Genomic DNA, 19,964 nt, shown 5'->3' on the forward strand with positions numbered 1-19,964 from the left:
CCAATCTGAGCTGTAGCCGCTGGCCTACGCCACAGCCACAGCAATGCCAGATCCCAGCCGAATGTGTGACCTACACCACAGCTCATAGCAATGCCGAATCCTTAAGCCACTGAGTGAGTCCAGGGATGGAACACGCAACCTCACGGTTCCTAGTTGGATTAGTTGGATTCGTTTCCACTGTGCCATGACGGGAACTCCAAGCTTTTCTGATACAGACCCTCAAGCATCCTAATTACATTTTGTACAATCCCACCATTCTGCTCTCTAAAACCTCCTTCTGCAGTGGTTTCTTTTTCTGTCCATTTACAACATTCACAAGCTATTGCTCCTTAATCTCCTTCTCCTTCCCTCATTTGGAATATCCTACATCTTTTTTATTTCCATCTTACCCAAGCTTAGAAAATCAGCAGCAAATAAGGATCCTCAGAATACCAAAACTACAAAGGATAAGAGCAATCTTTAGATCCTGCTTAAAAAAAATAAACTAATATCTCAGATTTAATTACATGAATAATTCTAATCACAAAGAAACTCATTAGGTTCCATAATATTTAACTTTTAAGTTTATCTACAGAAATGTGCTTAAGAAGTACTTAATTTGAATGAAGAGAAAAAGTATAAAAATCTCATTTATGCACTTCAATATTCAATACCATTTAACAGATGATGAGGAAGAGGAGGCCAAGGCACAAAGCTTCGAATCCTGATCATGTCACTTAGTAGTCATAACTTTGTAAGAATTAACAAAGAAACTTAACATGTTCCCTCAGCTGTGAAATGAGAATTAATACTACCACCTTCATAATAGGGTTGTTGTAGGATTAAATGAGTAAATTCATGTAAAGCACTTAGAACAGTGCCTGGTATACATAAGGTACACAATAAATGGTTGCCTTTAAAAAAAAAATGGGGGCCACACCCACAGCATATGGAAGTTCTGGGGGCCAGAGATAGAATCTGAGCCACAGCTGAGACCTATGCCACAGCTGCAGCAACACCGGATACTTAACCCATTGCACCAGACCAGGGATCAAACCCAAGCCTCAGCAGTTCACTGCAGAGACAAAGCCGGATCCTTAATCTGCTGCTCCATAGTGGGAACACCTATTGTTATTAGTAGGTAATAGCTCATTAAAATACCTTTAGGTACTTAATAATTTTTCTCTAGGCAATCAGTCTTTTCAAAATATATCCTGGTAACGAAACATTTAAATATCCTTTATCTATAACATACGGCTCTGTTTAATCCCCAGTTTTTAACCCTAAAAACTGTCCAGACTGTAAGATGTCCGAGTGCTCGAATCTAATGTTACATTTGACTGTGCTAATCTATCGAGGTTTATCATAATTCTGAAATAGCACTTCTTACCTCTGTTTCTGTCATTTCTGCCACAATCTCATCTTCTTTAAAAACTCGGATATCAAAATCCTCAGATCCAACAAGCAGCTAAGAGGAAAAAAAAATTTATGCATATTTAGTTCAGCAAATGAACACAGCAAAATTTCCATAAATAAAATGTAAAAACTGCATAATACTTTATTTTTTTAGGGCCACACTTGCGGCATATGGAAGTTCCCAGGCTAGGGGTCCAATCGGAGCTACAGCTGCTAGCATACACCACAGCCACAGAAATGCAGGATATGATCCATGTCTGTGACCTACACCACAGCTCACGGCAAAGCCGGATCCTTAACCAACTAAGCGAGGCCAGGGATCGAACCCACAATCTCATAGTTCCTAGTTGGATTCATTTCTGCTGAGCCACAATGGGAACTCCAAAACTGCATAATACTTTGTATGCTGCTACAGCCACCCAAGAGTTCCAACCCCCCAGGAATGTGATTCTAGGAAAGGTTCCTTCTAATGAGGAGGTCAAGATTCAGTCAGTGATGAAAAAGTGGTTACTACAGATCCTGCCACGTGGGCTGCACCTCCTACCAAAACAAGTTCCTTCACTAGGCACCTGAAATATTCCTGGTTCAGTGTCTGTCTGCCTGCAGGTGAAAGCCCTATTTCAAAAGCGAGAGTTCAGGAGTTCCCGCTGTGGTGAAATGAGTTAGGAATTCAACTGCAGCAGCTCAGGTCTCTGTGCAGTTGAAAGTTTGCTCTCCAGCCCAGTATAGTGCATTAAAGGACCCACTGCTGCTGCACCTACAACTATGATTCAATCCCTGGACTGCGAACTTTCATATGCTGCACGTGCAGCCATTAAAAAAAATCAAAAAAATTTTAAAAAGCCAGAGCCCAGTATTCATGTACAAGTGGAAGGTAAAGTCAATGCCTAACACAGTGCTTCACTAGCTGCTCAAGATGCTAATATCTAGAGTAACCATTACAGTAGTTTAAAAAGGCTAAGAGCCAACCTCTAAAACTTTTAGATTCCTAAAAAAGTTGGCCAAAATTAAGGAGTAGGTGCTATTATGATTTCAAAGCAACAGAATCAAGTTATAAGACTGTGAATATGACTGCAAAACCAGCAACTGTTCTGCCCTCCCTCCTCATCCTGTGTCTTTGAAACATCATAATCTTTTTTTTTTTTGCTATTTCTTGGGCCGCTCCCGCGGCATATGGAGGTTCCCAGGCTAGGGGTCCAATCGGAGCTGTAGCCAACGGCCTACGCCAGAGCCACAGCAACGTGGGATCCAAGCCGCGTCTGCAACCTACACCACAGCTCATGGCAACGCCGGATCGTTAACCCACTGAGCAAGGGCAGGGACCGAACCCGCAACCTCATGGTTCCTAGTCGGATTCGTTAACCACTGCGCCACCACGGGAACTCCTGAAACATCATAATCTTGATCCCTGTGTGAGACAAACACAAATGATGATTGTTCAAAAGAGAGGAGAGAGAAAAATGAGGCCACAGAGGTTATTATTTAGGCAACAACCATGAGAAGCTAACAACCCTAGTGTCACTGTCATGGGAAAATGTATGTACTGAGCCGACACAAAAAGAGACAGATCTCCTCCCCCAGTACCTCTTTCTTCCCATCACTGTCGAAGTCACACAAGGCCAAGGAGTGAACATTATCTCCAGTAACCTGAAAATAAAACCAAAATCATTACTATGCCATCTTTTTCCTTTTAATCCAAACATAGGAGCTACATGAAAGAGAGGATGATACAAACCATGAATTTAAAATTCTAATTACTTATATACTTTTTTAACATACAGAATTATAGTGTTCTATTTTATTCCTAGTATTCATTACAGTCAATTGTAAAAAGCGAACAAACAAGACCTAAAGAACATTAAAAGTAAAAATGCTAAGGGGATTAAAGAGAATGTTCTGTTCTTTACCGTCCAAAAGAGATCATTTCCTTCATGATCAAAACCCTGCAGAGCACAATTTCCACCAATAATTGCAAGAGGAGAGGAAATATCTCCCAATGTCCCCAGCACAATTGCATTGGCCCCATCTGCCACCTAAGAAGGAAAAAAAGACATCAACTCTCAAACACAATGAGGCATAGGCACACTGGAGGCACACAGATCTTTATTTCTATTTGGACACCCAAGTTTCTCTGCCACCTTTTCTGAAATGCCAAGTGGTCTCCTGAGCAGCAGGCCAGGCCTGCCCACCTAGGATGGTCTCTTTGGCTTATATGTGTTCATGTCAGGATGAGCACAGACCCAGGATCAACTCAGGTGATTGGCTCCTCACACTAATCTGCTAGAGCAACTTGCTACAAAATCCCAGGTTCTCCTGGACGACCAGATTCTGGAAGCCAAATTCTCCAATGAATCAAGATGTATGCCTTTAAAACATTCAAACTTTTGAAATCTATTTTAACTATTTTAGATGGAAATATTTTTAATCTTTATTACCCAGTTCTCCTATCACTGCTCTTTTGGATTATAAAGTACTAAAAACTACAAAGAATAAAACAAACACCTAAAGAGCCACCATCTAGAATTAATAAATGTCTCAGATTGTTTTTTTTTTTTTTTTTTTTTTTGGCTGCACCCACAGCCTGCAAAAGTTTCCAGGCCAGCAATCAAACCCACACCACAACAATGACAACACCGGATCCTCAATCTACTAGGTCACAGGGAAATAAGACTTCTTGAATAAAATGTAAAAGCATAATTTATTTTTGGAATATTCAAGGACATCTTTGTAAACCTAATTGTTTATCGTACAGGAAAACAATCCTTACTTGTATAATCTTTAAGTTGAAGAACTACAAAAAACAGATTGTGTATAAAAAGAAAGAATTCATAAAAAATAAAAAACATAAATGATCAATCAAGGTAAAAAAATAAACTAGGAAAAATAACTGCGATATATAAGACAAAGAATTAATTTTTTCCTTTTGCTTTTTAGGGCTGCACCCACGGCATATGGAGGTTCCCACGCTATGGCTTCAATCAGAGCTACAGCTGCCAGCCTAGGTCACAGCCACAGCCACACCAGCTCCAAGCCACATCTGCAACCTGCCACCGCAACTCACGGCAACACCGGATCCTGAACCCGCCGAGCAAGGCCAGGGATCAAACCCGCATCCTCATGTATCCTAGCCGGGTTTGTTAACCGCTCAGCCACAATGGGAACTCCAAAGAGTTAATATTTTTGTTAATACAAAGCAGATCAATGAGCAAACAAGCAAAAATAAATAAACAGAAAAGTCACAAGAAATACAAATAGACAAAAAACATGAAAAATATCCATTCTCACAATACCATTTCACAAATTGACAAAGATGAAAAAAAAAACCAACACTATCCATTGTAGACTAGGGTGTGATAAAATAGGCACTCTCATATTCTGAGGGGGGAGGTGAGAAAACAGTTGTCTTTCTAGAGAGCAATTTACCAATATCTACCTAAAATCTCATTTAAAAAAGGTTAACCTGGATTTTCCGTCATGGCTTAGCAGAAACCAATCCGACTAGCAACCATGAGGACATGGGTTTGATCCCTTGCCTTGCTCAGTGGGTTAAGGATCTCACATTGTCATGAGCTGTGGTATAAATCGCAGACACAGTTTGGATTTGGCATTGCTGTGGCTGTGGTGTAGGCCAGCAGCTACAGCTCCGATTCAATCCCTAGCCTGGGAACCTCCATGTTCCGTAAGTGTGGACCTAAAGAGACAAAAAAAAAAAAAAAAAAAAAGTTAACTTACCAATTTAAAAAAAAAAGGTGTTTAACTCAGCAATTGTAAAACTGAATTCTTGTGATCGCTAATTTTATGTCAACTTGGCCAGGCCATGGTATCCAGATATTTGGTCAAACATTACTCCAAATGTTTCTATGAAAGTATTTTTTATTTTTTTTATTTTTTATTTTTGCTTTTTTTTTTAGATCGAACCCACAACCTAGTTCCTAGTTGGATTTGTTTCAGCTGAGCCACAAGGGAACTCCTCTGTGAAAGTATTTTTTAGATGAGATTAACATTTAAATCAATAGACTCTGAGTCAGCGGATTACCCTCTATAATGTTGGTGGGCTTCATTCAATCAGTTGAAGGTTTAAATTGAAAAAGACTGACCTCTCTAAGGAAGAAAGCATTCTGCCACCAGAATGCCTTTGGACTTGAGCTTCAACCTCAACTCTTCCCTCTGTCTCCAACCTGCTGGTGTACCCTGAAAATTTTGGACTTGACAGCCTGCACAATTTTGGGAGTTAATTCCTTAAAATAAATCCCTCTCCACTCCCTCTCTTTACATATATATGCATCCTGTTGGTTCTATTTCTCTAGAGAACCTTAAGACAGTCCTAAATGCAATTTCAGTCATACAAAAATACAGAAAGAGGAGTTCCTGTCTTAGCTCAGCAGTCATGAATCCAACTAGTATCCATGGGGATACAGGTTTGATCCCTGGCCTTGCTCAGTGGGTGGGAGATCCAGTGTTGCTCTGGACTGTGGTGTGGGTAGCAGAGGCGGTTCAGATCCTACATTGCTGTGGCTGTGGTGTAGGCTGGCAGCTGCAGCTCCAATTCGGCCCCTAGCCTGGGAACTTCCATATATCACGGTTGCAGCCCTAAAAAGACAAAGAAAAAAATACAGAAAGAGTATCTTTGTGACCCTGAAATAGGCAAAGATTTCTTAGTACAAAAAGTACACTAACCATTAAAGAAAAAAACTGATCAGCTAGACTTCATCAAAACTTTGCTCATCAAGACACCTACCTATTGGAATGAAACACATACTGGAAAAAAATATTTGTTATATATGAATCTGATAAAGAGCTTGTACCAAGTATATCCAAAGAACATCTAAAAATCAATAATATACTCAAGGAGTTCCCACTGTGGCACAACAGCAAGTGGCATCTCTGGAGTGCTGGGATACAGGTTTGATGCCTGGCCCAACACAGTGCGTCAAGGATCCAACGCTGCTGTACTTGGCCTGGAAACTCCATGTGCCACAGGGCCACCAAAAAGGAAAAAACAAAAACATAAACAAAAAAAAAAAAAACCCACTCAACACTACCAATAAAAAACAGGCAAAAGACTTAGACATTTTACAAAAGAAGACATGCAAATAAAAAGTAAGCACAAAGGAGATTCTTGGTGCTGGAGCTGTCACTGCTGTGGCTCAGGTTCAAGCCTTGGCCTGGGATCTTTCTCATGCAGCCGAGAAAAAAAAAATACCAAAGGGAAAAAAAATTGCACTTCTAAGAACGTATCCTTAGGAAATAATCAGAGAAGGTGGCAAAGACATATGCTTATGAAAGTTATCAATTGTAATAGAGAAAATATGAAAACATAAATATGCAACAATATGGAATGGGTGAAACAAATTATGGTATATTTTAACACAGTGAAATACTATAGAGCTAATAAGAATAAAGCAGAGATATAACAGTAACTTGAAAGATGTTCACGACACATATCTTATTGAATAAAAAGGCCACGTGTAATAGCCAGGGAGTGGAAATAACCCAAATGTCTATTAACTGATGAATGGGTAAATAAAATGTTGTGTATACATATAATGGAATACTAGCCATAAAAATAATGACATGTGATACATGCAACAAACTGTCCAGAACAGGTAGATCGATGGAGACAGAAAGCAGATTAGCGGTTGCTTAAGGATGAGAGGTTGGGAGCAAAATGGAGAGTGACTCTAAATGGATACAGGTTTCTTTTTGGGATAATGAACATGTTCTAAAATTGACTGTGGTGATGGTTACACAACTCTGAATAAACTGAAGAGCCTTTGTATGGTATACGAATTTTATCTTAATAAAGCTGTTACAGGAAAAAAAGGAAAAGGCTACATGTACATAGTATGATCTTATTTTGTAAAAAAAAAAAATCATAAATATTTAGTAAAATAAGTATAAATGGGAAAAATCAATTCAAGAGTTAAGTGTTATTTCCAAATGAAGAAATTATGGGTAACTATTTTTATTTTCCTTCCATATCTTTTCTATAATAAAGATCGATTATTTGAATACTAAAGTTGCAGTGGCCTGTAGATGGCAGGCTACAGTAAATGCTTCTCCCACAAATTATATAGTAAACTTTAATCCAAAGCCACCAGGAGACCTGGTTGATGGCTTTCTGGCTGTTGGCTGAATTCTCAATAGTAAACCTTTTTTAAAATTTTTTAATAATTTACAATGTTCTGTCAATTTCTACTATACAGCAAAGTGACCAGTTATACATACATATATATTCTTTTTCTCCTATTACCTTCCATCATGTCCCATCACAAGTGTTTGGATATAGTTCCCTGTGCTATACAGCAGGACCTCATTATCAATAGCAAATCCTAACAGATGGTATTATCATGGATCAACCTCATGAGAGATAAGTTGGGAGTGTCACCAAGTGGTTACCAACTGTGACCAAATACATTAAGTATCAAGTACATGAAGCAGATGTAAACGGCAAAAATCTTTTCTTTTCTTTTCTTTTTAGGGATGAACCCACAGCATATGGAAGTTCCCAGGCTATGGGTAGAATCAGAGCTGCAGGTGCTCACCTAGGCTGCAGCCACAGCAACACCAGATGCCAGCCTCATCTGTGTCACAGCTCTCGGAAATGCCGGATACTTAACCCACTGAACAAGGCCAAGGATCGAACCTGCAGCCTCATGGATACTAGTCGGATTCTTTTTTTTTTTTTTTTTTTTTGTCTTTTTGCCTTTTCTAGGGCTGCTCCCGAGGCATATGGAGGTTCCCAGGCTAGGTCAAATCGGAGCTGTAGCCGCCGGCCTACGCCACAGCCACAGCAACATGGAATCCAAGCCGAGTCTGCAACCTACACCACAGCTTCATGGCAACGCCGGATCCTTAGCCCACTGAGCAAGGTCAGGGATCGAACCTGCAACCTCCTGGTTCCTAGTCAGATTCGTTAACCACTGTGCCACAAAGGGAACTCCACTAGTCGGATTCTTAACCCACTGAGCCACAACAGGAACTCCAAATGGCAAAATCTCATGTTTTTTAACTACACTATAACAGCCACATAATAAACCAGAAGCAATGTCTGATCTTTCAAATATTAAAAAAAAAAAGACATTAATGGGTAATGGGAGTTTTATGATTATAAAGGGGTACACCTACCTCTCTGTAGAACAAATCTGAATTATTGTAGACATCATAAGCCAAAAGGTTAGTCTGTGTCCCCACTAAAAGAGTATCATAGCCAAGCTCAGGGTTCAGTACTCCTGCAGTCAGGCAGCTGACTGCCTGGTTAATGTTGAGAAGCGAAACATCAGACTCCAGGGGGCTCTGGAAGACCCTGGATGCACTGAAATGCTGGCTCCGTGTATGAGGGTTGTGAATAAAAACCTAAAAAAAAAAAAAAAGTTAATTACATCCCCTTAAATACCAAAATGTAAAATTAACATGCAGTTTTTTTTTAAAAAAACTCAGGTTAGTAACAGATATCAACATTAACAAGAAGTTACTTTAATCATGTACAAAACTTCAAACACCCACACACAGTTTTCTGTGTGGCTAGCTTTCAATCACTGTGAATCATAGAAGTTCAGTGGTTCTTAGCTTTGTAAAGAATAAGGTAATGGCCAAGATCTAGCTGGACAGCTCATATACTACCCCACCAGCAGGATGTTAAAGCCCCTTTACAAAACAGCCTTTTCCTAATCAACCTATACAAAGCTGCTACCAGCTACAGAGTGATTGCTATGCACCAAGAAGCTCAGAGAAAACAAGAAACACATCCTTTAGCATCTTTCCTCCAAGCACCTAACATATTCACTTCCTAACCCTAACCCTTAAAATTGGTAGTTTTAAAGCCTGGTAATGAGTAAATCTCTTTTACAAACATAAAATGAGTCACACAAATCAAGCTTTTTAAAGGCTATCTGTCTATATTAGGAAGACAGAATTAAGTAGTTAGCTCAAAGCTAATTTAGCAGTTTCAACTATCATAAACATAATCCTCTATTATGAGTGTCCACATAAATCACTCAACTTTCTTGGGCTTCATCTGTAAAAAGGAGGTTTGGACAAGAACATGATTCTCAGGAGGGGTGCTATTGCTCCCAGGAGGGGTAACTGGGTTTGGGGTGAAGGATCTTAGACATTAAGCTTGTGGGGCTCCAAAGGACCAAAGTACAAGAACAGGTAGATATACAGGATATCTACGGCTTTAAAATTTCACTAGGAAAATTTCACTTTCTGAACAAAGCTCACTGGGAAGCAATATGGGAAAAAAAAAAAAAAAAAAAAGGATGAGAAACTGTACTTGAGATCCCTTAAGTCCCTTCTAGTTCTAAAACTTGACTGTTTTCAACAAGCATTTTAACACTTTGGTATAAATCTGTTAACCAGACAAGGCTGGCTCAGTTGCTCATCACTCGAAAGGCCAATACTCAAGAGACAAGTGCGGTGGAAAAAGAAATGCTTTATTCAGGAGCCCGACAACCTGGGAAGATGGTGGACTGATGTCCTGAGATCATCTGCAAGTTGCCGGTCAGGAGACAAGGTTTTGAAGGCAGTGTGAGGGAGTCCAGTGGCTTTATAGCCTAAACTGCTGTCAGTTTCTCGGCCCAACAGCTGTTCATTATTTCTACATCTTCACCTTGCCTAATTATTCACTTATTTTGCCCACACCCAAAGAAGTTCCCGGGCCAAGGACTGAACCCGAGCCATAGCTGCACCACAAGGGAACTTCCCCTAATTACTAACCCTTGAGCCAGTCTTTTGAGACTCAGGAGAGGCCTAGGAGACTAAAACTTTTCTACAAACAAGAGGCAGGTGGAGGACATGCAGGGAGGGGGGTTGTCCCAGAAGGGCCCACAGGTGCCTGCTTGGTTACAAACCTCCCCTTTCTTTGCTGCTCCTCAATCCTGAGGAGGAACAGGTGTGAAAGGAGAAAAGGAATAAAGTTTTGGATAGAGAGGTTAATCATAAACTCGGCAGAGGAACTCAGTTTTAGGGGACTTAGTTTAAATTCAAGTAGGACTAATATTAAATTATTATCCCAGCGTTGCCATGGCATAGGCCAGCAGCTATAGCCCCGATGGGCCCCTAGCCTGAGAACTTCCATATGCCACAAGTGCAGGCCTAAAGAGATAAATAGATAAATAAATAAACAAGATAGCCTATTCAACAAAAAACTTTTTAAAGATGGGTTAGAAACATATAGAAAAGGTGTGTAGCTACTGAATATTGTGTTCCTGTTCTCATTTGTGTTTACTTTACAACATGCTTTTACAAATGTTACTGCATTTGGTCCTCACAACAAGCCCTGATATACAGAGAAGGTCAGAGCGATTAAGGCCCCTCCCCAAGGTCTCACCACTAATAAGTGACAAGGATAAGACACAAGCCAGGTGTCTGGCTTCAAACTCTAATCTCTATCAACTTGTCTTCCTTTTACAACCATTCTGAACAACAACAAAAAAAATTCGTACAGTCTTCTAGTAATAAGATTTGCCCAGAAAGAACAGGCGGGGAAATAACCCATGGACTTCATTGTTACTGGAATGGAATGAGGTTGGGGTTTGCTGCCAAGAGCAACAAGAGTCCCAGGAGTCTGGTTTCTCCCTAGTTCCCCTCCTGCTGTTCTCCACACACAGAAATCAGTGCCCAGGAGACCTAGCTGTCCCACAGGTGAGGAAAAAGTCAAGTTTAGTCACACAACAAATAGGTCACTCCCAACAGACTGGCTGAAAGTCACGTATTTGTTCTAGCGAAGGGGGTGCTGCTGACAATGTGAACTCCAACTAAGCCCTCCAACTGCGTGGGGAAAAGAAACATGTCCATGGACGAACCATGTTCATCCTGCAAGAAACCCCTTTTTAAAATATGCTTGCTTGGAGTTCCTGTCATGGCGCAACAGAAACGAATCTGAGTAGGAACCATGAGGTTGCGGGTTTGATCCCTGGCCTTGCTCAGTGGGTTAAAGATCTGGCGTTGCGATGAGCTGTGGTGCAGGTCACAGACCTGGCTTGGATCTGGCATTGCTGTGGCTGTGGCGTAGGCTGGCAGCTGTAACTCTAATTAGCCTGGGAACCTCCATATGCTGCAGGTGCAGCCCTAAAAAGCAAAAAAATAAAAAAAAAATATGCCTGCTCAAGGTCAGAGACCAGATCCCAATAAGTCAGCCCCACATTCACAAAAGAATCTCACTGAAAATGACAAAGTCCTGTTTCTAGAGACATGGGTCAAGGAGGGCTTTAGCCTTACCTGAAATGGTTTGGGGGTTTTTTGGGTTTGGGGTGTGGTATTTTTGGTTTTGTTTTTGTTTTTGCTTTTTAGGGCTGCACCTGTAGCCTATCAAAGTTCCCAGGCTAGGGGTCGAATGGGAGCTGCAGCTATGGGCCTATACAACAGACACATCAACACAGGATCCGGGCCACATCTGCAGCCTACACCACAGCTCATGGCAACGCCAGATCCCCAACCCACTGAGCAAGACCAGGGATCGAACCCACATCCTCATGGATACTAGTCAGATTCCTTTCTGCTGTGATACAATGGGAACTCCCTAAAATGTTAGTTTTTAAAGAAAAATATATTTGTGTATTGCATGGATCACAAAATAGTACCAATTTTATTTTAAAGTCTCAAGATAAAAGATCAGGTCAGAACTTTTCAGATTTGTTTACAGTTCTGAATATAAAGCAGTCAATTACATAGGCCATAGCACCTCCTCTCTCTCCCCCGACTCCCATCTCCAGAAACAGACTTAGAATCAAGTGTACCTGCTTCTGACTCTATATCACATTCTAATAAAAGGGTTTCAAAAGGAACCTCTGCCTGATCTTCCTGTTTCCATTCCTACAGTTCCCTCCCTGCATCTGTTTGCAGCACCAGCCAGTAATCCTTTATCTAAAAACATAAACCAAATCCCATCACCCACTTTCTTAAAACCAAGGTCTTCACTATGGCATACCAGGCCCTAAATGATCCAGCTATTGGCTACTTTACTGCTTCCCTCATCCCACTCCAGCCCCAGCAGCCTTCTGGAACACACCAAGCATATCTCTACCTCAAGGCTGTTGTGCTTACTGATGCCTCTGCCTGGAGGACACTTACCTTGCCTATCTGCAGGGCTTGTTTCCTCATTGCCTTTCAAACCTCTGATCCACAGTTACCTTATCACAGGCCTATCTGACCACCGTCTAAAAGAGCAATATCCTCTCACACTCAACCCCTTACTCTGTTTTTCTTCTATCAAGACACTGTGCGCATGTGTTTGTGTGTCTGTGTTTCTGCTAACTGTCTGGTTCCCCCTCTCAAAGGTAACCTCCAAGGGGGTACAACTTGTCTGTCACATTCAACCTTGTACCTGCAGAGCTAAGAACAGTGCCCAGCACATACCAAGCCCTCAAAAAATCAGGGCTAAGCTAACATCCATGGGACTTTTTCAGCCCACTGAGTTAGCTGCTGTGCACCAATACGAATTCTTTTTCCTATTTGTCAGTGCCTTCCAACATTTTTATAACTAACATTATTACATGTCAGGCTCTGTGCTAAGGGTTTTACTCCATTATATTACTCAGTGAAAATGAATCATTACTTTTTACTTACATAGCCCAAGGCATAGCATATGGGAAAACATACAACATAGGTCGAAGTGTCTTGAAAACTACAAATCACTACCTAAATGTTAGCTTATTAAATCCACACTGGGGAGTTCCTGTCGTGGCGCACCGGAAACAAATCTGACTAGTATCCACAAGGATGTGGGTTCGATCCCTGGCCTTGCTCAGTGGGTCGGGGATACGGCACTGCTGTGAGCTGTGGTGTAAGTCAAAGGTGCAGCTCAGATCCCGTGGTGTAGGCTGGCAGCTGTAGCTCCGATTCAACCCCTAGCCTGGGAAGCTCCATATGCTTCAGGTGCAAAAGAAAGAAAGGAAGGGAGGAAGAGAGAGAGAGAAAGATACACAGACAGACACACTGGGTCACAGAACATGCACTCTAATCTCATTTCCACCACTTTCCAGTTGAGCGGCCTTAAACATTGCTTTGAACCTCTCTGAACTGTTATTTCTAATGAAGAAAATAACAGCTAACAATTAGTGACCACCGCCTAGATGCCAAGCACATGACACGTTGTAACATTTTAATCCTCTTAATAACCCTCTGTGGTAGAGACTAAGTACCTTGCTCAAGGTCATGAAATTAGCAGGTACTGGAGCCAGGATCTACCACACCTGTGCTATGCTGTTGCCATTGGCAATGCAGCAAGGATGCTGATATAATTAATGTAATAAGGCTTTGTGCTTGTTAAAAGTTACTACGCTTGATGTCACTGTATTCCATGTATGGTGGGCATGCCTCCGTCAATACACAGTGCCTTGATTTGCCTTGTCTATTGTCCTTCTGGACGATAAACTTTCTGAAAGTAAGCACTCCAGCTTTATCTCTGAATCCCCAAGATCTAGTACGAAGGAGAGTTCAGAAAGTCTGGTGAATGCCGAATGGCATATCTTTTTCATCTCTGTGACTCACAACTTGCACAGCACCTGCCACACAGGAAGCACCTAACAGGTACTTAGTGAATAAACAGCAGGATGAAAAGTGAATATACGTGGATAAAGATCAAAAGTGTAATTTGAGTCATTTAAGTTAGGGTGTCTTTGTAACTTTTTCCCCATAAAGTTGTTTAGCTCTGAGAGGCAGTTTGAGAGAAGTTCAGAGCTATAGGCAGAAGCCCTGGCCTCTAATCTGGGATCTGTCCCTACTGCTAACGCCGACCAAGCCCTTTCCCCTTTAGGGACTTCTCTTCCCCAAGCTCCCTAGCCGTACAGAGATTCCAACACGAGTCTAAGTACCTGAAGAGAAATAAATTGCTCAGCAAAGTCGTTCCCCGTTTTCACTCATTACTTCTGCGCAAGCTAAAGAGCTACAAACACTACGGACTCGGACTCGTTGCCGGGCAACCCTGGCTGGGGGCGGAGTCAGACAATGAAGAACTGGATTGCAGGGACACGCCCCGCGGGGGACTCCAGGGGCACTGGCTCCGTGCGGGTTGGGAGCAGGTGGGATTGGTTACCTTGCCCGCTTGGGTAGCGGCGGCCAGACACGGGTGAGTCCCGTCGTAGCGCCCAACGGCCACCATGCGGGGGCTGATTTTGTGGCGCAGTTTGAGGGTGAATACGGGCAGCAGCATGATGGCGGTGGCTCAGGAGAAAAGGGTTAGCGGCACGAGAGCGGAGCCGTGGAGCCCGCCTCACCCACCGCAGTGAGGGACGTGGGGACCAAGCCAGACCTGCTCCTGCAGCCTCAGGCCTGGCGGGAAACCGCTGCACCGACGTGGACCCCGGGCCGTTGGCTATTTCTGCGCCTGCGCAGGCCCGCCCACCTAGTTCTGCGGCTGCGCGTTCTGGCCTCGCGCTGGGCTGAGTCTGAAGTTGGGTCCCAGTGGTTGGGTCTGCTTTTTGTTGCTGTAACTTAACGGCGATGGGACTCATCGGGTCTACTTCGGCAGTTTCCGAGCCAGTGCATCCCTGGGGCTTCTTCTAGCACCACAACCAAGTTGCTGCACCGTTGCAGTTTACACACATTTCTACGCCACTCCAAACGGTCATTAATTCAAGAAATATGCCTTGAATGCCTACTTTGCCCCTTAACTTTAGCTGTTATGTTGATGCCCACGGTAGTTCTTAAATGTATCAATCACCTCCCCCCCCCCAAAAAAATGCTTTAAACTCTCAACTTTAAACAGCCCGTGGCCCTTTGTAAGATTCCCTGAGTATATATACATATAATGTACATATGTGTGTGTATATTTATGTGTGTGTGTGTGTGTATATATATATATAAATTTTTTTTTTTTTTTTTTTTTTTTTTTTTGCTTTTAAGGGCCACATCCACAGCATATAGAGGTTCCTGGGCTAGGGGTCGAATTGGAGCTGCAGTCGCTGGCCTATGCCACAGCCACTGGAACGCGGGATCCCAGCCGAATCTGCAAGACCTACACCATAGCTCACGGCAACTACGGATCCTTTAACCCACTTGAACAAGGCCAGGGATCAAACCCGCAACCTCATGGTTCCTATTCGGGTTCATTTCCTCTGCGCCACGACAGGAACTCCTCCCTGTATATTTTTAAAGCAGGACATGCAAAGTCACTAAACTTTTTCAGCATTTTTTCAAATAGTTTTTAAGGGCTTGCTCTGTGGGGGGTACTGTTCTGGGCAATATGGCAGCAAACATAAGACAAACTTCTGCTCTCCTGTTGCTGACATACAAGTCAGGGGAGAGAAACACTAAACAGGAAATACAAATGGGAGGTCATTTGGTGGTTAAGTGCTAAGGAAGGGAGAGAGATTGACTTCTGGAGGGAGTACAATTTTTTTCTTTTTTTGTCTTTTAGGGCCGCACCAGCAGCATGTGGAGGTTCCCAGGTTATGGGTCCAATCAGAGCTGTAGCTGCCGGCCTATACCACAGCCACAGCAACACTGGATCCGAGCCACGTCTGCGACCTACCTCACGGTTAGCAGCAATGCTGGATCCTTAACCCACTGAGCGGGGTTTTTTAACTGCTGAGCCACAATGGGAACTCCGGGGGTACAATTTTAAATAAGGTGGTGGGGAAGAGACCTCACTGAGAAAGTGACATTCAGGCCAGAACTTGAAAGAAGTAAAAGAATTATTTCTGAGGAAGAGTGTTCCAGCAGAAGAAATTCAAGTGCAAAGGCACTGAGGGATCACCTTGGTTGTCTGCTAGAAATAAAAACATTCAGGTGTGTTTGGGATGAGACGAGTAGGAACCAACAGGAGACTGAGAAGCAAGCCAAGTGAAGAGAGTGTTGCCATCCACCTAGCCAAGCCTTACTTATTCTGTGTACTCCTTGGTGACCTGCAGCTTTGCAGTTGCTCCTCCCAACAGGATAGTACAATCAACAATGGCTGCATCACTAACATTTAAAGAGCATTTTGTATGTAATTTTGTATGTGAAATGTATAGGGATCACCTCTCTTAGCCCTACAGTAACCTATGAGGCTGGTACCACTGTTAGCCCATTTGACAGATGACAAAACCTTACCAGTTTTCTCCTCCCTTCCTAACTCATCACCAGCTCCCTATTTTCGACCACATTAAGTTTAAGTCCTTTGAGAGATTACACAAAATCTCCAAGTTCTTTTTTTTTTTTTTTTTTTTTTTTTTTTGTCTTTTCTAGGGCCATTCCCGTGGCATATGGAGATTCCCAGGCTAGGGGGTCTAATCAGAGCTGTAGCCACTGGGCTACACCAGAGACACAGCAACTCAGGATCCGAGCCACATCTGCAACCTACACCACAGCTCACGGCAACACCAGATCCTTAACCCACTAAGCAAGGCCAGGGATCAAACCCGCAACCTCATGGTTCCTAGTCAGATTCGTTAACCACTGAGCCACAAAGGGAACTCCCAAAATCTCCAAGTTCTGATCATTGTTGGCCTCTGCCGCCCCTTGCCTCTCCAACTCGGTCCCTTCTGAAACGCTGTCTCTGGCCTCTCCGCCTTTGTTCCCATTAGCCCTCTGCCCGGGGAGTCCTTACCATCATGTCACAGGTTGAAGAGCATCACTCCAGGGAGTCACGTCTGATAGTCTCTCCCACAGCTGCTGCCATGCTTAGGAGGGAGCCACCCCTCCTAGGTCCCAGCTGACATATCAATCACCATATTGGAGGTATTTGATTCTTTGCATCACACACTAATTAGAAACAGCATGGATCCCCAGAAGGGTGGAGAATCCCCATCCTCCCTGCCAAGCCCTGATCAGGGTAGGGGACTTGAGGTTTTTCAACAACCAAGAGAGGCTGCACATCTCCTCCAACAACAAAAAGTTTCTTATAGAGGAAATTGTAAGGGACTAAAAATAACTGTACGCATGTGCAGTGGGGGCAATTACGAACATTAAGATGCAAAAAGGCCACAAACGAACTGCCATTTCTGAGGTGCCAGGAGCAAAAACAGGGTACTGACCATGAGCCCTGCACACGGCAGCACCAAAGGTGTGGGCAGACCACTGATAAGCCACCCTTCCGGCCCTGCCCATGGATCCACCCCAACCCTCACCCATTTACGGAACGAGCTTGCCCTGCAAGCAGAGGCACCTGTTTCTTGTTTTCACTCCCTTGAGCCATAGCATGAGCCCCAATAAAGCCTTGCCTGAATTTCTTGTCTGGCCTCGTCAATTTCTATTGATCAAAGGGTCTAAGGGCCTGCAGTGGTAACACCATGACCCACTAGGAATCACTGGGTCTTCAGAAGGGACACAACTGCACATCAGTGAGAGCTGGACTCAGGACTTGGGGTGAGGGGAGGAGCTGGTGGAGATGAGGTTGGCAGCACTCCACAGCAGGTGAGCCCACAAGCCTTGATGGCAAGCAGACCTGGGTTCAAATTCCTCCTCCATCAATCACCAGCTGAAACGGGCCCATCCTTTCCTCACGCTCACATGTTTTGAGTGCCTTCTCTGCACCAGGTTCTTGGCACACTAACACATTGAATCCTCACTGCCACCCTCTGAGGGAGATTCTGTCATCAGCCCATTTTACAAGAGAGGACACTGAGTCATGGGAAGTTACATAACATAAGCCCAGGGTCACACAGCTGGTCAGCGGCGGGACCAGGATGGCCAGCCCAGGTGGTTGGTGCTACCACGCCTGAGCTATTAACCACTCCACTACTCTCTCCTGTGACAAACACCCCAAGTGCCAGTGTCTCTTCTAGAAAAGAGAAACATTAATAGGACTGCTTCTGGGGAGTGTTGTTGTGAGAATTAGACCAACTAATATAAATCAAGCAGTACCTGGCACTTCATAAGGGTCCCATAAATGGTTATCATCACTGTCACTATAAGGTCATTATTTTAACCTCTAGGTGAAAATGCTGTTTTTGACTTGTTAGGGTTGCTATTGTAATAAAGTTGGTGTCTTCTTTCTTTTTTAGCAGATAGTTCTTTTCCAAGTATTTTCTCAGCCCTGGGGTCAGAAGAAACAACAAAGCTAGTCAAGATGTGGTGGGACCAGGTGAGAACAAGAATTTAGATGCTGACCTAGAGCGGCCTTAGGCGACCCTGCCGCCAAAGCCTCTCCCTTTGTGTCCTCACCGCGCCTAGGCAGAGCACCCCCACTAGGGGGTGTGCAGGTGTAAAGAATGGAAGCTCTCATGCTAAGGACTCGGAACTGAAGGCCTAGAGGGAGGCGGGGTGAGAGGACCCCCAGGACCCAGGCCTCCACTAGTCACAGCGTTGACTTCTGGGGGTGGACGCGGGGCAGGGGACCAGCTGGGGCCATAAGGGTGAGGCCATCTGGGTGAGTCTCTTTGACAGCCCATTTCACACCTTAAGAAATGAAGAAATGAAAGCCACTTAACAGCATGTCACTTAGGAAAAACAGAAACAGCTGTCTTTTGGTCAGCAGATGGCGCAAAGCTGCATCACCACCATCATCTTCATCATCGAAGCTGACGTCTGTTACACACTTACCATGTGCCAGACTTTAAATTATTTACTTGTATTCTTATCTCGGTTCTCATAATAACTCAAGAGAGGTAATATTATAATCTCTGTTTTACAGATACAGAAACTAATTTCAACTCCAATTTTTGTTTCCTCCTCCCCTTATCCCTCCCAGGCCTGCACATTTCACAGCATTGGTAGGAAATGCCATCAGTGTTAACTAACAAGGACCTGCTGTGTAGCACAGGGAAATCTACTCAGTATTCTGTAATAACCTATATGGGGAAGAAAAAGAATGGACCTATGTATATGCATAATGGATTCACTTTGCTGTACTCCTGAAACTAACACAACACTGTCAGTCAACTATACTCCAATAAAATTTATTTAAAAAAAATGGAGTTCCCATCGTGGCTTAGTGGTTAATGAACCCAACTAGTATCCATGAGGACGTGGTTCAATCCCTGGCCTCACTCAGTGGGTTAAGGATCCGGCATTGCCATGAGCTGTGGTGTAGGATCATAGACACGGCTCAGATCTGGAGTTACTGTGGCTGTGGCTGTGGCTATGGCACAGGATGGCAGCTACAGCTCCAATTTGATCCCTAGCCCGGGCATCTCCATATGCCGTGGACGCAGCCCTAAAAAGACAAAAGGCAAAAGACAAAAAAAAAAAATACTATGATCACCCCCCAACCCCCAAAGATCATTTCACTCCTTCCTATTCATAAAATCCTCCAATGACTTCCCACATGGAACAAAATGCAAATGTTTAACTTGGCCTATAGAACTCTGGTGTTTGTGAATCATCCAAACACCCTGAGTGTGGTCTCACCTCAGGGCCTTTGCACTTACAGTTCCCTCTGCCCAGAGTGCTCAGCCCTAAGACCTGGTCAAGCCTGGCTCCTTTGTGTCAATCAGATCTCAGCTCAATGTTCTCCTTCTCAGAAAGTTCTGCCCACTGCCCTAGTGTGAGCTCTCTCTCTCATAATTCTGCTTTTTTTAAAAATAGCATTTTAAAAAAATGCTTTCTCTCATTATCCTGTTTTCTCCACTCCACCCTGTGGGACTGGTCTCCAAAACTTCTCCCCACTGAAAAATTCAAAATAGATTGTATATTATATTTTGTACTAA

The 19,964-nt window shown here is 43.3% G+C and overlaps 1 protein-coding gene and 1 long non-coding RNA gene across 2 annotated transcripts in view; one reads left to right on the forward strand and one right to left on the reverse strand.

Moving 5' to 3' along the window:
- Positions 1-14,548, reverse strand: part of BBS2 (Bardet-Biedl syndrome 2) — a 32,956-nt gene extending 18,408 nt beyond the window's left edge. The window contains 5 exon segments of the mRNA XM_021093887.1: positions 1,370-1,447; positions 2,980-3,042; positions 3,303-3,428; positions 8,524-8,751; positions 14,432-14,548. Coding sequence (XP_020949546.1) covers positions 1,370-1,447; positions 2,980-3,042; positions 3,303-3,428; positions 8,524-8,751; positions 14,432-14,548 — 612 coding nt within the window.
- On the forward strand, positions 17,604-19,110 carry LOC110261424. The gene is made up of 3 exons (XR_002345505.1): positions 17,604-17,730; positions 18,321-18,400; positions 19,007-19,110. It is a non-coding gene; the product is annotated as an uncharacterized LOC110261424 (long non-coding RNA).

The sequence above is a fragment of the Sus scrofa genome, chromosome 6 (genome assembly GCF_000003025.6).
Source record: "Sus scrofa isolate TJ Tabasco breed Duroc chromosome 6, Sscrofa11.1, whole genome shotgun sequence".
In the NCBI taxonomy this organism is placed as follows: Eukaryota; Metazoa; Chordata; class Mammalia; order Artiodactyla; family Suidae; genus Sus; species Sus scrofa.